Source organism: Labrus mixtus, chromosome 1 (genome assembly GCF_963584025.1).
Source record: "Labrus mixtus chromosome 1, fLabMix1.1, whole genome shotgun sequence".
NCBI lineage: Eukaryota > Metazoa > Chordata > Actinopteri > Labriformes > Labridae > Labrus > Labrus mixtus.
This window is the reverse complement of record NC_083612.1, coordinates 33867666-33886935: the sequence shown is the minus strand read 5'-3', so window position 1 is coordinate 33886935 and position 19270 is coordinate 33867666. Positions and strand designations below refer to the sequence as shown.

General features: G+C 38.7%; 1 protein-coding gene across 2 annotated transcripts; it reads left to right on the top strand.

The window, feature by feature from the left end:
- The first annotated feature begins 731 nt into the window (after nt 1-731).
- asb7 (ankyrin repeat and SOCS box containing 7) lies at nt 732-18244 on the top strand. Of its 2 annotated transcripts, none has more exons than XM_061042764.1 (5): nt 732-985; nt 4301-4397; nt 6278-6489; nt 8902-9507; nt 15336-18244. In XM_061042764.1, exons 2-5 carry the CDS (start codon nt 4360-4362, stop codon nt 15473-15475), a joined length of 996 nt encoding a protein of 331 aa, XP_060898747.1. In that variant the 5' UTR covers nt 732-985; nt 4301-4359; the 3' UTR covers nt 15476-18244. The 2 variants fall into 2 exon arrangements, with proteins under 2 accessions (XP_060898747.1, XP_060898738.1); XM_061042755.1 differs by having other exon boundaries at nt 732-989.
- The last annotated feature ends 1026 nt before the right edge of the window (nt 18245-19270 follow it).

Genomic DNA, 19270 nt, shown 5'->3' with positions numbered 1-19270 from the left:
AATTTTATTTGTCTGAAAGGTGCTTTATAAATAAAGTTTGATTGATTGATAGGCAGCATCCTCTCTGACTTCACCAGAGTGTCTAGTGCAATATCATGGCCTTGATAGCAATGTATTCCAAAAAAACTTTTCTGTCCGTTCTGTTCTTATCACCCCCAGACTTTCGGTGCACCTTCTCCTGATACATTACAGTCACCACTTCTTCTGTTTTTTCCCCCATTCTTTTAACAGCTTCGGCATAAGCAAGTCCCTTCTCAGTTCTAATTTCAATTACTTTCACCTCCTAATCTTTTTTGGACACATTTACAAAGCACGATAACTTCTGACAAAAACAGCAGAAAGTATTCACATAGAAAAATAAGGTTCAGATATAAATAGATATAAAAAGAAAAGCTATGTATAAAATTTCTATACAGATAAATATATTGCACGTTTGTGATGTATGTTATATTGTATTTTACAGTCCAGTGAGATAGTCCTGTGTGGGGGTTTGAGGGGGAATGGAGGGATTATTTTACTATTATTTACTATTATTATTTACTATTTATTATTTATATTACACTTTTGTGCAGAAAATTCAGCTAATTTATTTCTAAATCTGGTAACTGAGGCGTTTAAATGTTATTCAGATTGTTTAAGTAATTGAACAAGGTGTGTTTTATGTCACTGTATTCTCTAAGGCGACTGAAGGGGGGCAGTAATTGATGATGTCTGCCGTAAAACTCCACCGTAGAAGAAGAAGCTGCCGTGTTTTTATTCTGAAAGATTGGAGGTGGAAGTTTTATTGTTTTTGCTGAGGGGTCAAACTTACAGAGACTTTTAGGTAAAGCTGATTGTTGAACAGCGACATGATGCCCAGCACTGCAGTGACGGACATGTAGGGAACTTTTGAACAGATATTAATGAGGTTAAGTGTTTTCTTTGAGTCGAAGCAGCTTTGACTACTTCTCATTCTTCCGTCTGATTGGCTGAGTTCACCGTGTCTGTCAGTAAGTCTTTGTTTTCCTCTTTTCTGCTCTGTTTGTCAGTAAATACATGAAACCACCTTCATATCACATATACTCTGTGTCTTTACTTTTATGTGTTAACACTGAATAGAAAATGTCAACACAAGCTATCGAGCTACCGCTGCTGAGTTTGTTAGCTTGTCGGCTAAGCAGCGTTAGCTTACAAACCTGGGGTAATATTAGCTGAAATTAAAGGTTTTTTTTAGGGAATGTCACGTTTAAAATATGTCCTGCTTGTGTGAAACGTCTTGTTTTCGTTTGCTTACTAAGCTATTTGGTTTTTTGTTGGTTATCGTTCATTTTTTCTCATTATGTTTGCAAATACAGCCATTCTTTTGTCCATTGTTTTTCATGTTTAAGCTAGCGACACAGATTTGTGATGTTTACTGTTAAATGTGCTGCACAGGTTTCTACCTGGTTAGGTTTCAGTCATTAGGTCGAAACGGGGCGTTAGCTGGTTTTTAAACATGTGTTATACAGGTTAGCTTTGAAGAGAGACGTCTTACTGTACTAACAATCATCTCATCTTAGTTTTCTGATCTTACTATGTTGTTTATATTATACCAATATATTAAGATAAGATATACGTTATTCATCCCAGCAGGGAAATGTAGGTGTTCCAGCAGCCAGCATACATACAAACACACAACACAACACATATATACATACATATCCCACCCATACAAAAAACATGAACCCATAGCCAGGATAAAAAAGTGGTATGGATGGTCCATGTGCACAAGTAGCTGTTACTCATAGATAACAGTACAAAATACTAGCTCTGCCATAGTATGATAGATAAATAAATAATTATTATTAAAAAAAGCAGTAAAGTGTGCAAATATACAGGTGCAAAATACAGTTTGATATATGCAGCTCAAGCTAAAGTTTAAATGTCTTCTGTCCTTACTTAAAGGGGAGTCGTTATAAAGTGCAATTGCAGTAGGTCAAAAAGTATTTTTAAATCTGTCCTTTTTGCAGCTTAGCTGCTGTAGCCTCCCACTAAAAACACTATTTTGTTCACACACGAGATTGTGTAAGGGATGCATGTTATTGTCCATAATGTTCAACAGTTTCTGTATCATCCTTCTCCCCATCACCACCTCCAGGGGCTCCACAGCGAGTCCCCAGCACAGAGCCAGCCCTCCTAATCAGCTTGTTAAGCTTTTTAGAGTCACAAGCCCTGATGCTGCTGCCCAAACAGACGGCGGCAAAGAAAATGGCACTTGCCACAACAGTCTGATAAAACATGGATAACATTTTGCTTCACACATTAAAAGACCTAAGCTTCCTCAAGAAGTAGAGTCTTAATGAAGGTTAGGTATGTTAATGTGTGTAGCAAAATGTTATCCATGTTTTATCAGACTGTTAAAGGTTGTAAAGTCGTCGATACTTTGATACTTTTCGATACTACGTGTTTTTAAACAATCCAATATTTTAACGATAAATAGTATTCTAAGTAGTAGTATCGTGGTATTGTAAGAAGGTGTATCGTAACATCGATATAAAAAACGGCTGCACACTGTCTAACTTGCACAAAAACATTACCAACATTTTTGCAGGAGTTTGCCTCCTGGGTGTCTGAGACTTTTTTTGGTTGTCACTGTGGCATCAAAATAGGTATCAATACCGTTAACCAAAACAGAGAAAAAGCAGTATTGGTCCATTCAAATTTCTCAAGTCCTTTTGGCTTCTATTAAAGATGCAAAAGTTACGATTGTGTCTTACAGCACTGTGTACATGTTGGTAATTAAAAAGCAAAGTAGAACAATGTTTTGCATATCTGTTTAATAAGACATGCTTAGGAGAGGATTGAGTCCATCCAATATTGCTGGGTATTGTCAGATGACAATGATTAAAACCACTGACAAAACAGCCTTTTTCTATACATTTCCTGCGTGGGCAAGTCAAAATGTTTGATACTTCCATACTTTTTGATACCAAGTGTTTGAAAACGATCAAATCTGTACAGTACTTGTGCACTGATTTCGTTCTGCGTGTGTGGAAGCTGCAGTCGTCTTCTCACTGGTTGCTTCAAGCAAAAGAGAGAGAGATCATTGTCTAAATTGCGCAAATATACCCAAATGATGTGTAAAATTTAGACTGTGTGCAAGAGTTTTCCTGCAACTTCTGGTGATTTAAAAACAAAGTAATTACCTTATGTTCAGTGTCTGTGACTTTTATTCATGATGCTGTGGTATAAAACAGAAATCAATGTAGTTTGATGTTTTTACTTATATTATATCAAGGTTTAAGATATATTTTTTAAATGAACAATACTATTTAAAAGTACTGTAGTTTATATTAAAAAAAACAGCATCAAATCATCAGTCATATTTTGAAATAAAACGGGAAGTAGCGGTATAGATAATGGATGGATGGAAGTTGCCGCAAGAGAAAGAGAGAGAGAGAGCAGCCGTGGTCCATTCAAATTCACATACTGACATTTTCCAAGTCCTTTTGGCGCCTCATAAAGATGGAAAAGTTAACTTTATGTATCTGATAGAGCTGTGTACATGTTGCTAATAATAACAGAGGAGGGAAAGATTTTCCACATCTATTCCATGAGACATTAGTGTAGGAGAGGAATGATCAAGTAAACTCCTGCACAGGTTAACATTTTACAACAACCTTTGAAATGTTTTAGCACCAAAACGTTGCCAGCATAGTCCTGCCCTTTAGACCGTGTGCAGGGAGTTTACTTGCAATTTTTATGATAAGAAAACAAGTAAAGACCCAGTATGTGCAGCTGCAGGACTTATATTTTTGATGCTTTGGTATTGAAACATGTGACTGAAGATATGCTGATCTGTGTCTATAATTACTCTGGTTTTTATGTCTTTAACTTGTTTATTGTGCTGCTGCCCCTCTTGGCCAGGACACTCTTGTTAATGAGATTCTTAATCTCAGTGAGGTTTTCCTGGTTTAATACATTCTAAATAAAATAAAAAAATGGACGATGTTTTATTTTTACTAGAATCATCTCTAGGTTTTACATTCTGTTATTGTAACAACTCCAGAGCAAAGATTCATGTTGGTTGTTATGTTTGACTTTTAAAAGAAAGCAGGATCCATTATTTTATAAGAAAACATCACTAATACGTGTTTGAGACAAAATCAGGGAAGAGATTAAAAAAAAGAACAGTTTTGTCCACAGGCGGCCTCAAAAGCAACATAAACCATAATATCCTCACAGGAGTTTAAAGTTGATAATCATGCCTGTTTGAAAATGTGAATTTTCACAGTTTTCCACCTTGTCAGTCTTTTTTTATTTTGTGTGTTTCTCTCCGCAGAGTGCCTCCTGTTTTCCCTCTCTGTGGCGCAGCTGTATATTTACAGGTGCAGCTCCGATATGACTAAGAGAAGCACGTCTCTGCAGCTTGTCAAAAGGTACGTTACTGTCCTTCTTCTTGATTCATACTCAGATTCACATAAAGAAACTAATGGGAAATCAATGAACATAAAAATGTTAACATTGCATGAAAAATATGCAATGAACCTTTTTTCAAGTGTTGTTCACACAACTCAGTTTCCAAAAGATGTTTTAAAAGATGTCAAAAGAAACAATGTGATGATTAATAATAGCAGAAGTGGTCTTTTTTTGGGGAAGCCCTTGCTTATTTCATGAGACAATACCGACCCCCTTTCTGGACATATTACATCTGCATGGCGCCGTGGAAAGAGTCCCAATAACTGACCTTCTTGCAGTCCTGACTTGAAAATAAAAATTATATTTAGAGCATTATGAAACGTAAAATGAGACAAAGTAATCCCTGAACGGTTGGGAAGCTGAAATCCTGCAGGAGGAGAGATGGAGAGAGAAAAAGTGGAGCTACATGTGTCTTCATAAACTTGTTACTGTGTTACTTAAACGTCATCGACTATTACTAAAGCATAACTCATCGTGTCTCTGGAGGTGTAGCTGCTTAAAGTGAACAAACAGCAGCACATCCACTCCATTATGTGGCCACAGAATTAACAAGCACTGTGAATACACTCATGTTTAGTCTGTGATTGAGAGTGTGCTCCGAGCGACATGCCGGTGCATGTGTAACAGCAGCAGTGTGACCTGTAGCCTGAACTCTTCCACATGCAGGGGACACACAGACTCTCCGACTACTCATGGAGATATGAGACAGACTTTTGTTGTACATTAGTCATGGGAATGAGAAATCTGACGGTTTGGGGTTTGCCTTGTAAAACAAGATTGAAAGTGAAAAGACGTGCTTCAGCTCACTTGACTGACACACCGCGTCTGTAGATGTGACCATTGTGCATGCGCAAAATTGTGAAATGCGATATCGTTCAGCCCTTACTGTTACCACGATGAGAGCGCAGCTCCACGCAGCAGAGAGAAGAAATGCTGACGGCACAAGACAGCACAGAGCTGCTACTCTTTTATGGGTGTGTTTGCACCTTCAAATCATTCCTGTTTATGTTCTTGTTGTAAACTTGACCTTGAGACGGAGTAGACAGCGGGAGCAAATGATGCACCGTTCATGTGGCATTTAGCTCCAGCTTGTTCATTCTGTAGTGCATTCACCCCTCAGTCCTCTGTTGGGATAATAAATATGAGAATAATGTCTCCACAGGTTGCCGGTTATTTAGTCCCTACTTTATTCGTTATGGCATTATGAACATTGATTTTAACATACCGGTAATTGGTATGTTTATCATTTAAGTTTTAGTACTAATTTGACAGGAAAAAAATTTATCATCCAAAATTTTGTTGACATTATAAACTCAGCTTCAGTGCCATTCAGTCTCAATATCATTGATGATGATGATGATGATGGTAGTGACGATGGTTTTTGTTTGATAACGATGACTTATAAGATGGTTTCTATACTGATTAGAGCTCTCAAGAACTGCCCTCAATGTTGTGCTTTGCCTCTGGTCACTTCCTGTCAGCACCTGTGTGTCCAATCAGACTCAAAGCTGATCGTTTGCTCTTACTGACATTGTTCCCTTTTTTCTAGATCCTTGCTTGTGTTGTACTTACTCTCTGATGTACGTTGCTTTGGATAAAAGTGTCTGCTACGTGAATTGTAGAATTGTAGTGCCGACAATATGCAGGAGTTCACCGTCTTGTTGTGCAGGGTAACTGTCTGCCAGGTGTGCAGGTGTGCATAGGACTCAAGGAAAGAGGAAACAGCTCCTGAGTGTGAAACTTGTAGTATTTTGAAAGGTCGAATCAGAAGCTCTATTTCAGCAGAACCCCCCCTGATGTTCAGCACAAGTAAACATTCTCTCTCCACCCAATGTGACAGGATGCTGAACCATCAATGCAGAAGGAACCCCGAGCTTCATGAGGAGCTGCAGATTCAGGCTGCCGTGGCAGCGGGGGACGTCTACACCGTCCGGAGGATGCTGGAGCAAGGATACTCGCCAAAGATCCGAGACGCCAACGGCTGGACGCTGCTTCACTTCTCTGCTGCCAAAGGAAAGGAGAGATGTGTGCGAGTCTTTCTGGAGCATGGAGGTCAGACACACTGACACACACACACACACACACACACACACACACACACACACACACACACACACACACACACACACACACACACACACACACACACACACACACACACACACACACACACACACACACACACTGTCTCTTTTTATTATGCTGAAGAGTTTTCTGTACAAACACTAGAGGGCCTTATAATACAGGAGGATTCATATCCATGGGAGCAGGAAGACTTCCAAGTGTTGAACAAACATGTAGAGTCAGAGAACGGATTCAAACAAAATGTGTTCACATTTATTTTAAATCTTTGTTTAAAGTAAAAAAAAATATCAGACTCAGAATTATCTGAAGTCTATACATGTATGAAATTGGATTTTATTCATTTGTTGGTCTCAATTAGTGTTGAAAAAACGAAGAATATGGAAAATGTTTTTAAACGTAAGCCCTTTACTTTTTTTCTAAAATCTGGATTTAAACTACAAGCTGAGTCTTTTTCATGTTTGGAGTGCAGGTCAGCGATTTGTCCTATTTTAATGGCTACAAATGGTTTCACAGTTTGAGCATAACATTTGACCACCCATCCAAGGCCAGAATGTTAATAATTAGTACTTTTGGTGCCGACTAACAAGGTTGATGACTTATAACATTTTAGTCGACTACATGAGCACATCTCTCGTCTGAATGATTTGCAAAGGTCTCATGATTTCATAGAAAGTTTACTCACAATTTTCAGTATTTAAACACAATAAATTATGCGATATTCATGAGAGCAACAAATCCGGGTACTTTGCCTAAACGATGCCGGCCCCGCCCCTTTCTGGGTGAAATCATTCCATCTGAATGAATGGTGGTTAATGGACAAGTTGAGGTCTTTACAGATTTAAAGTCTTGAAAAATGAAAACCATACTTTAAAACTACAAGTATGAGCCTAAATCTGATGACCAGTGATGTAAACATTTAAAATATGACATTTCTGAACAGAGATCGGCATCATAACGGTATAAAATTAACCGTGTACGTGAGTGTCTATTCAATCTTTCTCCGTCAAACTGCTCAAACGAGTCATCAGAGGAGTCATAAACTGACTTTAAACACCTGATGAGTCATTATTAACCGAGTTACCAGAGAGGGATCTTTATTTTTAAATAATATTTATTTGTAATAGTTTCTAACAGTGTTCATAGCTGTAATGGAGTGGTTCCAGACCTTTATTTTAGAGAAAAGGGGACATAAACTCTGAGTTATCAGCTGATTTAGACCAGAATAACACACGTAAAGTCACCTGGATGATATTAAAACATTTTGTATTCATACGTGAGTGTAAATAATGATGAGTGGGGCGAGACGAGGTGTTATATCGAGCTAGCAAACTTTTTATTTTGACATTTATTTTTCAGTAAGAGGATTTGGTGTAGTGTTCCTTCATTTAGAGACATTTTCACCAACATGTTTATGTGACGTGACAGTTGAAACGTTGTTAATAGGTTAGTGAATGTGTGAAGAATCTGTTAACACACTTCTCTTCTGTCACGGAGCGATCGCTGCCTTAAAGCTAGCAGGAGCATAACAGCGGTCCCAAAATGTACCACTTTAATCCTCTCTAGTTTCAGTCCAAACACACAGAGCTCTTCGTTTACCCTCCTTTGTCCTTTGTAAATCAAAACCAGATACTAAATTGTGTTTTTAAAATAGTTTGAAGTACAAAAAGCTTCGCAATCACGTTTAATCGCACGGCTACCGGTGTTTTCTAATCTACCGCCGAAACATTCTCAGGACTTGTTTTCACCCAAACGGGGGCATGGTCACTCTGGCGAGCCGGAAGTGACGTTCGACTGCTCTTATGACTTGGGTTGATTGTTTTTGTTGCCTTGGTAACAAACTAGTGTGAATTTCTTTAATCTTTTACTAGAACCAGCTCAATGTTTAAAACAACCCTACCTACTAACAGCTGCTGTTTAATGTGTGTGCGGGGGGAAATGTACAGATCTGCTTCTAAGAAGAAACAAACAATCACTGAAATTAATCAGTTTTAGTGTATTGATTGATTTCAAAATACCTTAATGCTCTGTAAAATAAAGAAAAGTCATACTTTTTAAAGATGTAATTAATAATGAAAAATGTGTGCTCTGAACTCTTTTATAGTATACATCTGAAGAAACACAACACCTCCTTATGTTATAGAATCATGTCAGAATTGAAAATGTGCTGGTGTGCTCTTTAGTGTGGATTAATCAGGATCTTTATGAAACCTTCACATGTTAAAAAAATCCATCACCAGGAGAGAGGAGGATCTTTGTGGCAGAAGAAATAGAAAGTGGACTGTAGAGTTGATGATTGTTTCTCACAATCTGTGCGATCATCTCCTGCAGTATCTGACTGTTCTCTGAACCCTCCCCCCTCTCTGCCCCCTCTGTGCGCAGCCGACCCCACAGTGAAGGACTTCATCGGAGGCTTCACGGCTCTCCACTACGCTGCCATGCACGGAAGAGCACGCATCGCTCGACTGATGCTGGAATCAGAGTTTCGCAGTGACATTATAAACGCAAAGAGCAACGATGGCTGGACGCCGCTGCACGTGGCCGCCCACTACGGCCGAGACTCGTTCGTGCGCCTCCTCCTCGAGTTCAGGGCCGAGGTGGACCCGCTGAGCGACAAAGGCACCACGCCGCTGCAGTTGGCCATCATCCGCGAGCGCTCCAGCTGCGTGCGGATCCTGCTGGACCACAGCGCCAACATTGACATTCAAAACGGCTTCCTGCTGCGATACGCCGTCATCAAAGGCAACCACTCGTACTGCCGCATGTTTCTGCAGAGGGGAGCGGACACTAACCTGGGACGCCTTGAAGACGGTCAGACACCCCTGCACCTGTCGGCCCTCAGGGATGACGTGTTGTGTGCCCAGATGCTCTACATGTATGGGGCCGACATCAACACCAGGAACTATGAGGGCCAGACGCCGGTAGCTGTTTCTGTTAGTATGTCTGGGATCAGCCGGCCATGTCTGGACTTTCTGCAGGAGGTCACAAGTGAGTCACAACTTCACACTCAGCGTCACACATACCTGTTCCACTGTGGGAGTGAGAACAGTAAACACACTGATATCATTCTAAAAAAAAACAATAAGTCAACAAAGTGCATCAATAATAACCATGTTTATAATAAAAATAAGGGATAACAGAAATACTTTATTAATCCCAGGGGGAACTTTGTTTGCTAGTTGCTCATAACACCAAAAAATCAGTAGGAAGTACAGATAAATTCACAATATCAAATAAAATAAAAATAGTAATAACAATATAATAAGCACAAGTACCAAGTGAAAGCAATAATAAAGTAGTAATAAGCTATGTTCTAGCGCAGGTAATTGAGAATATAAACAATATTTACAAATATGAATATACACTGATGGATTAACAGCGTAGATATTGCACGGTTCATGTATAGTAGAGAAATAATAACATGTTTCATAAAAACTTGAAAGGATGCCCAGCAGTTTTTAACTTGAGCTGACTCTAGAGGTACAGAACGTTTTGAAAATGCTCTAGTAGATTTCTCGAGTGGTGATGAAACAGCTGCATTATAATCCACTGACAGTTGTTGTTCTTGTCACAGACCGGCTCACGTCTTTATTTTTAAGAGTCTCAACATTACAGAGAGGATTCCCTATAGACGTCGTCCTTTCTGTTGAGGAAGACAATTTTTTAATTTTTTAAATTAAAATAACAATAACTTTTTAATACCCTTCGATACCTCATGTTTTAAAACGATAATATCTCTATAATTTTGATTATTAAAAGTATTAAAAAAAGAACAAATCAGTCATATTTTAACCAAAACTGAGAGAAAGAGAGAGACCACTGTCTAAATTGTACAAATACATTGGCAACATTGTTCTAAACGTTGCTGATGTATTTGTGCAATTAAGACAGTGCACACAAGTTTGCCTGCAATCTTTAGTAATCAAAACAAGAAGTAACCCTTCATTTTTCAACATCAGAGGCATGTGCAGGTACTTAAACTATACAGCTCTGACTACTAGACAGAAACACCCCTGGGTGCTGACGTAAATATTTGATACCTGACACGAGGAGGACAGTTTAGTAGAAATGTTTGTAGTTGACGGCAGAGAGTATTGGACTTGAATGAAGGCCAAAACCAGGTGAACTTCTGCGTGCGTTATTTCAGATGATGACTGTGATACACTGCTCACTTTAACAATCATTTTAGCAGTTGTAAATATGAGATTCATCTTGAGTTTAAAAACACAATCATGTTTGAACCTGTTTAAAACATCTTTCAGTGATGACCACAGATACTTCTTAAACAGCTTTTAAACAGAAACAGGCTCACTGGGAGCAGTCATTTCAACCCTGAACATTTAGAAAATGATGAATTATAAACACCAGAATTCTCCTTTTACTTTGAAAATGAACACTATGATTTGAAGCCAGAATATGAGCCCACGTTACCGGCTTGTTCAGTATGAGTAATCAGCATGAAAAGAAATGTGAGGGATGGGTGGGGTTGATTCCCATTTAATGCAAAAAGTGACAGAGGTTTTTTATTGTAATCTGAGAGGAGGGAAAAAAAGTGAGACATGTAAAGAGAGAAACACGAGGTCATAATGAGCAGTGTTCAGCCGCAGAACAATCCCAGGTAGGATGAACAGGAGAGCACATTACCTGAAGCATTCTGATTTACAGGGAACAATGGCTGCATTCCTCCTGCCCCCCTCAACTTTGATATCAAAGATATCAAAGGGCTGTTCTCTGATTCTGACAAGGCCTTTCAGAGACTCCAAAACCCTCAGACAGATCACATATCTGCTGCCTTATTGATTACACCTCTGCTCCTGGATTAACTCATACACCATGAAAGGCTTGTCCCACACCGAGTGACAGGCACCCAGCTCTTTTCAACAGCTGCACACGTCAGTGCTGCTCCCTGCAGCTTTTTCTCATGTCACACACTGAAACAGGACCTACCTCTCTGTTTTATCCTGGACCTGATAGGCGAGTAAACCTAGTGTGAGGGAGTAGTGGGAGAATCTACGAAGACAGTTCAAATATTATTTTCCTATCTCCCCATGACCCTGAACAGGATAAGAGTGATGGATAATGCAAGGAACCTATGACAATTAAGCCATGTTGACTGGACAGTTTAGAGGCTGCAGAGGACTCATTGTCTGTGAAGAGATTGATTTGAGCTTCTCTTCTCTCAGAATCAGAATCTGGGTTTATTCCCAAGTACATTTACACATACAAAGAATTTGACTTGGTGTATTGGTGCTAAACAATTAACAAGGAAATAAAGCAGAACTAGAAACAACTTAAATAATACAGTATAAGAAGATATTACAATATATAAAATAGAGTTTAAAAATGGAAAATATAAAAAACACAAAATGTAGAAAAGGTGAAATGTAGGAGCTGTGCAGTGGACTATGAGAAAAAAAATCTTTGTGTGTAATTACTCACAGAGTGCATGTAAGGAAGATAAGATACTCTCTAGATACTTGAATTGATGCACAAAACACACCAACATAGTATTTTTTATTAATCAGGGTTTTGTTTCCTACAGAGTTATATGGATTTAAATTGTATAAAAGTGTTGGCCAACTATAGACTATACCTGGATGTGCCTATATTTAAGGCCGCCCAGGTATTTTTTACAACTATTTTTAAATGTTATCTTTTTTTTTATCTGTAAGGGTCGCCATCAGAGATCGACAAACTAGTGAATGAACTGCACATGCTCTCGCACACACTGCCACTGTAACTTTTGCTAAATGTTGCTAAGTGCAGCTACGCTCATGATAGATTAAGCTGGGTCTTTGTAATGTAGCATTAAGTAAGATCTTTTACCTGCTTTTTGTAAAGTGTCTCGAGATAAGACTTGTTTGATGTTTTGAGTGGCGTCTGTGTGCTCTGCAGGGGATCAGAGAGAGAGAGAGAGAGAGGTGTCTCTTTGAATGTACAGTAGGTCTTCAATTTATGATTATTTTAATAATCAATTAATGTACAGATTATTATTTTTTTCCCTAACTTTATTCAAAAACAGAACACAGACACCGTAGTTGCATGAACATCCCTTAGCTGTAAAATAAAAATAAATTCTACATAATTACTTGAAAAAACTAAATGACAAACTAAATGTCGAGAGGCTTTAACATGCCATGGACCAGCACAAAAAATAGAAATATAAACTCTACAACGTATTTAAAACAGTTTTGCTTTCCACGTAAATACACACTTTAAGATTATACTGATGACAAAATACTGATATACTTTGAATTACTTTTAAAAGGTGAATTATACTGTATTATGAAACCATGAAGACTAGTCACTCACTGCTTGTCCAGACTATCAACAGCTTTTTAAAGCTTGTTGTTGCATTGGGTGATCATCTCTCTGTTGCTATCATTCACTGACTCTCTCTCACACACACACACACACACACACACACACACACACACTCCTCTGCTCCTCTGCTCCTCTTGCTGTCTGTCTGGCAGAACACACACATCTGTCCTCTCTCCTGCTTTTATTTTGAAGGCCGTATAAGACGCAGTGGGGGTCTACTACTTCAGTACACTGCAGTGCAACGTCTCATGTTAAATATGAACCTTTCAATTCTGTTGTTTAAGTCGTCTTGTGCAGCTGGATGCTGCCGATGTTATTATTGACTCTATTAGTTTTGCTTCATCATTATAACAGCTGTTATAATTTTAAACGTAAAATGTCAAATAACAAACATTTTAAAACCAGAGTTGTGTTTACTCTTGCTGTTGGAAAGAAAATATTATATATATATTTTCTTGCTTTTTCGTCCTTTGCCAATCTCTGATAGTAAGCTGTTCCTCAATAGGTCAGTGAAATTAATAGTTTTCCACTGGGTCATGATGTAGGAGGATGTTTTGAGATTCCATCTCAGTAAAGTGAAGGTCAGTGGATGGCCTCAGATTAACAGTTTAATGTCATGCAGTCCATTGAGCCGGAATCCCGCCCTCCCACCTACAGAGTTTCCCTCTGATTTTCTTTTCCTGTATCGGTGTTGAGGTGATTCTGAGTCTGTGCCCGAGGCCTCAGGCTGATAACACCCATCACTTCCTGGAAACAAGGTTGTTCCTTCCTGCCTGTTTGCATCCAGCTGGTAACACAGTGGATGTGAACATTTACTGCATGTGGATAGATGTTTGAAAACTGTACAAGAAGAAGTTTGAAGCTTCATATGTGATGTACAGTTTTGGGAGACTCAGTGACAATGTTCCCACTAGAAGAAGCCAAAGTCAGAATTGTAAAATCCATGACCACTACACAAACTCTTCATTTACTTATATCCTAATTCTGATTTATTGAGGACCAATCAGATTAGAGAGAAGAGTTGGTAGAGCAGTGAATTAAATTATATTTTCATTGCCATCCCGGGGAGACCATAATCAGTTCACTGATTAGCTGGCATTTTCCCTAAAAACAAATTCTAGGAAGATCAGACCTTACCTGTCAGAACATGCTACACAGCTCCTGGTACAGGCTCTTGTGATATCACGCATAGACTATTGCAACTCTCTACTGGCAGGTCTTCCTACATGCACTATCAAACCTCTGCAAATGATACAAAATGCAGCAGCACGACTGGTCTTCAACCTTCCTAAAAGAGCACATGTCACTCCGCTGTTGGTCAAACAGACGTCGTAATTAGGGGTGGAAATCTTCCAGTATCTCATGACACAACTCAATTTAAAAAATCCCTTTTACCTCTGAGATTGCAGAATCTAAAGTGTGCCCTAATGGTTGCCTTTTAATGGAAATGGGACGGACTGAAGTCCTTGTTGCACCACAGACAGTACAGGCAGTACATAAACATGGCAGACACTGAGAGCTTGCTCATGTTTGTAAAACGACTGACGATCCAGGAGCATCTAACCTTCTTCAGCGTTGTTGCATTGAGTAGATTACCAAAGTCGATCTTAAACTGGCTGCTGGTGAAAATTCAATGTAAGAAACTACGTTTTGAAAAATAGATTGTGAAACGTTTCAAATAGGTTCAGAATCTTAGAAATTACGTGACGTGAATCGATTGAATATTTCCACACATCTACTGGTGATTTCATTTAATTTCTTATTTGATTTATTTGCTCATTTCAGTGTATGGTTTCAACACAATAAAACACAACAAGAAGTATTTTCTCATAATATTGAAACACTGTTCATGAGCAAACAGGAGCAGGAAGAAGAAAATGTATTATACCCGCCCCCTTTCCTAATAAAATAAGATACTGTTTAACAGAATAAAACAAAACAAAAAATAGATCAACAATATAGAAACAATCAAATACAATCAGATTCATCAATTCCCAGATCCTTTTCTTTATACATTCTTTTAAATTGAATGATCTCAAAAAAAAAAAGGTTGACGCTGAGGTCTGTGTTTATTAGATACAGTATGGTGAACACACGGTGTCTGAATGAAGATTCACTTCACACCTTTTATACTTTGTCTGGATTTGTCAACATTCCTGTTTTTTTTGTTGTTGTTTTTTTACCAGCAACCGAAAGTATCAACGTTGGTCTCTTAGCCACCTCAACTGGCAGAGCATTTGGATTTAATTTGATTGTTTTTCCAACATCTGAGGTTCTTTCTTAAGCTAAAAGCACAAACTTTTGACCACTACCTGAAGGACAAAAGAAGAGAAACATTACTCAAGTAGTCAACACTTTGACCATCCAGATAAAAGTCTATTTCTTGCCTTCTTTCATCAGAGACACAAATACAGCTCATCTTCAAAGTTCTTAAATCATTTAACAAACGTTCCTTTTCCACTGTGTAAAACATCTTTCTGTTCCTCTTTCAGGACAACCTCGGACTCTACAAGACATGTGTCGAATAAAAATCCGCCACTGCATCGGCCTTCAGAGCTTGAAATTCCTGGAGGAGCTACCAATTGCGAAGGTCATGAAAGACTACTTAAAACACAAGTTTGACAATGTGTGAACGAGGAGAGGAGAGGCGGACTCAAAAACTCTGTGCTGTAATATTTAAAGACTATGCAATAACCCTGCTCCTTGTGTGGAGGATAGGTCCACAGGTCTGTTCTGTACTGAGCTCAAGTCCACTTTGTTCATCCAGTACAACACATTCAACAGTTCTCATGATCTTCATCTGAGCCTTCTGATCTCAGAACGGGTGCTTAAAGGAGTCGAAGAAGTCCACCTCATGTGAACATCTCCAACGGTTCTTGTCAGGAAAAAAGGAAAACCTCAATTCAGTGGAGAAAGCATTGTTACTGTGGTTACCAAGAAAATGTGCATGTTCTCCTTGCTGGGTTGGATCATATAGTAAAACAATTCCCTGACTTTGTTCTATTGATTGAATATGAATCATTAAATAGCCAAAAAAAAGCACTTATGATGTGCACAGTGCCAACTAGTTAGGAGTATGTCCTGCATGAGCATGAGCAGATCATGTCAGGTTCATGTCAGCAGACCTCTGTTTTCTTTTTTTTATAAATCGTAAAGTGGATTGAAATGTGAAGTTAAGGACTGCTGCAGGGTGCTCGGACAAAGTCAGGGTGTGTTTCTCACACTAAACACACTGGATTGGATTTACTCAAATTAAAGGTGTCAGAATATTCATTGCATTTCTATGCCAAGTGCTTTAAAATGATACAATCTCTGTTGTTTTAATAATCAATAGTATCACAAAACTGCTGATCTTTAGTCACAGGTTTAACCCGGGCTGTTGCGAACAAGAGAGAGAGAACTGTCTACATTGCACAAAATCATTGGCAACATTTTGAAGCGTCTCCAATGTATGTGTGCAGTTTAGACAGTCCTCTCTCTCTCTCTCTCTCTGTTTGTGTTGAAAATATGACTGAAAATATGACGTTTTTTTAAAGCTTCAGTACGTTTCAATACTATTGATAATTAAAATAACGAGAGATTGTATCTTTGGGAAGAGAGATGAAGGTTTGTGTGTAAAAATCAGGACATTTCCTATTAGCTTCCTCAGTGTGCTGCAAAAACAAGAAATTACCTAATAATGGGTGTCTAGGACTTCCATTTTTGTTGCCATGCTATCAATAAGGTTATGTTTACTATAATTGTATCCAAGTTCATAATTCTGGTATCAGGACATCCCTAACTCAAATATTGTTCCAAAGAAATTCCAACATTTTCAAACCCTGGAACGTATTTTAAACATATTTGTGTGAACAGAAAGTTTAGGGACGGCTTCAGTTGAGAATTACACATCGATGGTCTTCTGTCTTATTTGAATTAGTCTTTAAAACTCTAAAATCACACAATGGTACAAATGAAAGAAAGGATTGAGGACGCAGTAGATGAGCAACTCCTGTGTGATATAAGATAACATCAGGGTAACAGGATCCTTTCTGTAATGTTGTCAAACTCTTGTTGACAATCTGTGCCCGTCTGTACCAACAAAAAAAAAACTTTAGTGGACAGATTTGAATCCGGCACAAGATGAAGACTGTGTTCTTCTTCTACCCATCAGTCAAAAATCAAACTACTGGAAAGTCTCACTGGTTTATGAGACTCTGGACTTTAGTTTAAACTGTCTTCCTGTTTGTTCATCAGTCAACAACATGAAGTTTCTGTGCAGCTGTTGAGCCCTGTTAGTACCATCTGTCTTCACCATGGGGAGTGTGTAATCCTGCTAGCTACCTGTATCGTGCGCTAGTTAAGCTGACAGTTTACGGTAACGTTCATCGTTGTGAAGTACAGACCACGCAGTCTTTCTTCTCCACCTCCTCTGGCCCCTTGTTTTCTTTGCCATCAGCACTACACCAGGTTTATTTACTGAACAGTGTACCACCCTTTTTTTTTTTTCAAATGCACCATTCTGACCTCATGAGGGAGAAAAGATGGTAACAAGTGGCGCTGCCTGCCTGGTCCACATAGCTTTGTATTCCAGCACGCCTTGCGCAGAGAAGCGGAGCTTACAATTTGTTATTCACCCCCCAATCATTGTGTATTGTGTCAGGTGGCATGCAGTAGGTGACGGTGGCAATTACTGTTATGACGGGGGCATGACTCAGCATTTTATACTGGTTGCGTCGGTGTATAGGACACAGCCAACATTTTAGATTGTCAGACGTGTATTTTTTCATACATATTTTTATTTTACGGTAGATCTCAGGTTTAAAAACAATAATAATAATTCACACAAACATTTCTTTTCATAATAACACGAGCAAGAATATGACATGCTCATGTTTTTGTGAACTCAGTGCAATGCTTCTCGAGGCCGATCTGTTCTGCTTTCCTCGACTATAATTCAAGTTATCAATTTCTACTCCCATGTGTTTGAGTTCAGAGTGAGAGCGTGGCGACTCGTGTTCTCAAAACACCAACGTCTACTCATGTCAGCAGCTGTTGATGAAATCATGAGTAGACAACATTAACACACTATCTCTAGAAGCTACAGTCGATGTAAATACGTTAAAACAGATATTTTTGTAGAGTTTATTTAAGCAATGACCTCTGGTATTCTTAATGTATTTAAAGTTTGGAAAGTGTTGTGATCTGTTTGGTGTGTATTTCTTTTTCTGTGTGTGTCTGATTGAAACGCTTTGTTGTACAAAATATAATTTGGAATCAAGTGTTCTTTCATTTTTAAAGCAGAAATGTTGGGTGCTTTCTTAAAATTCATCATCTCTTGCAGGAAACTCTGTTGTGGAGATTATACTGTGAATTTTTCATTTTGACAATTTAAAATAAAATGTAGGATTTGGGGCTTGAATGCTGTCTACACATGATTTATTTTTGTGCTTAAGTTATATTTTATAAGGCTCTGACGTTGTTGTGGTTTTTTTTTAACAAAGTTGAGCTGTGTTTTCATAAGACTTTATACACACAGGCAGTGTTTAACACAGGACAGACAAAAATTATGTTGAATGGAAATGTACTCAGCTGAGTTACTCACATAGGCTATGATTTTTTCTTCATGACAAATACGTCTTATAACAGGGTGGTACTGGTAGCCTAGTGGATAGAGCACGCTCCCCATGCATGAGGGCTATAGTCCTTCAAGCAGGCATCCCGGGTTTGACTCCGACCTGTGGCTCCTTTCCTGCATGTCATTCCCCACTCCCTCTCTCCAAAGTTTCTGACTGAAAGCATTAGTTTCAGCCAAGTGAACATCCTCCAGTGTTGAAAATAATGCCATTGCTGAAGTGCAAAAAAGTGTCGAAAAAGATCGAGTGTCCACTTGAGGCTGGCAGCAAAAGACCTGGAAATCAATCATCAGTAATAAACACGTTAGGTACCAAAAACTAATTTGGTCTGAAAAGATTGTCTTTTCCGGCACAACACGATGTGTTGAATTTTTGTATTCTTCATTAATTTAGGTTTTATGAAGGATAAGAGTTGTACATAAGAGGTGTGGCTGAGTCAACTGACGGGGCCGCATTGTAGCTCTTCATCAGAATGCTTAAGTCCTGCCTCAGTTCCTTCGTCTGTTATAGGTTGACGGCAAGGTAGTCAGAGGGCCTTTCTCACCTACTTCACCCACCTCTGTGATGACCTCAGAAAACTGTCCATGGATGACAATCAAAAGAAGACCTTCAAAGCATCAGAAAACCCACCCAATTCAGCATATGAAACCTCTTTCCATCCCACATCATCCCTCAACCAGAAATAATAAGTACCTATCTCTTTTTTTCTCCTTTTCATAATGACCCACACCACATTCCTACGCATAAACAACAGTGGAAATGAAGAAGAATTAATCCATCTACTTGAACCTCTCCGATCCAACACATCAGAC

Bases quoted from the DNA above. Each gene is read 5' to 3' on its own strand.
- asb7 (XM_061042764.1), top strand. From the start codon at position 4,360: ATGACTAAGAGAAGCACGTCTCTGCAGCTTGTCAAAAG. The intron at 4,398-6,277 runs GTACGTTACTGT...CCAATGTGACAG, and splicing joins TCTCTGCAGCTTGTCAAAAG to GATGCTGAACCATCAATGCA. The intron at 6,490-8,901 runs GTCAGACACACT...CTCTGTGCGCAG, and splicing joins AGTCTTTCTGGAGCATGGAG to CCGACCCCACAGTGAAGGAC.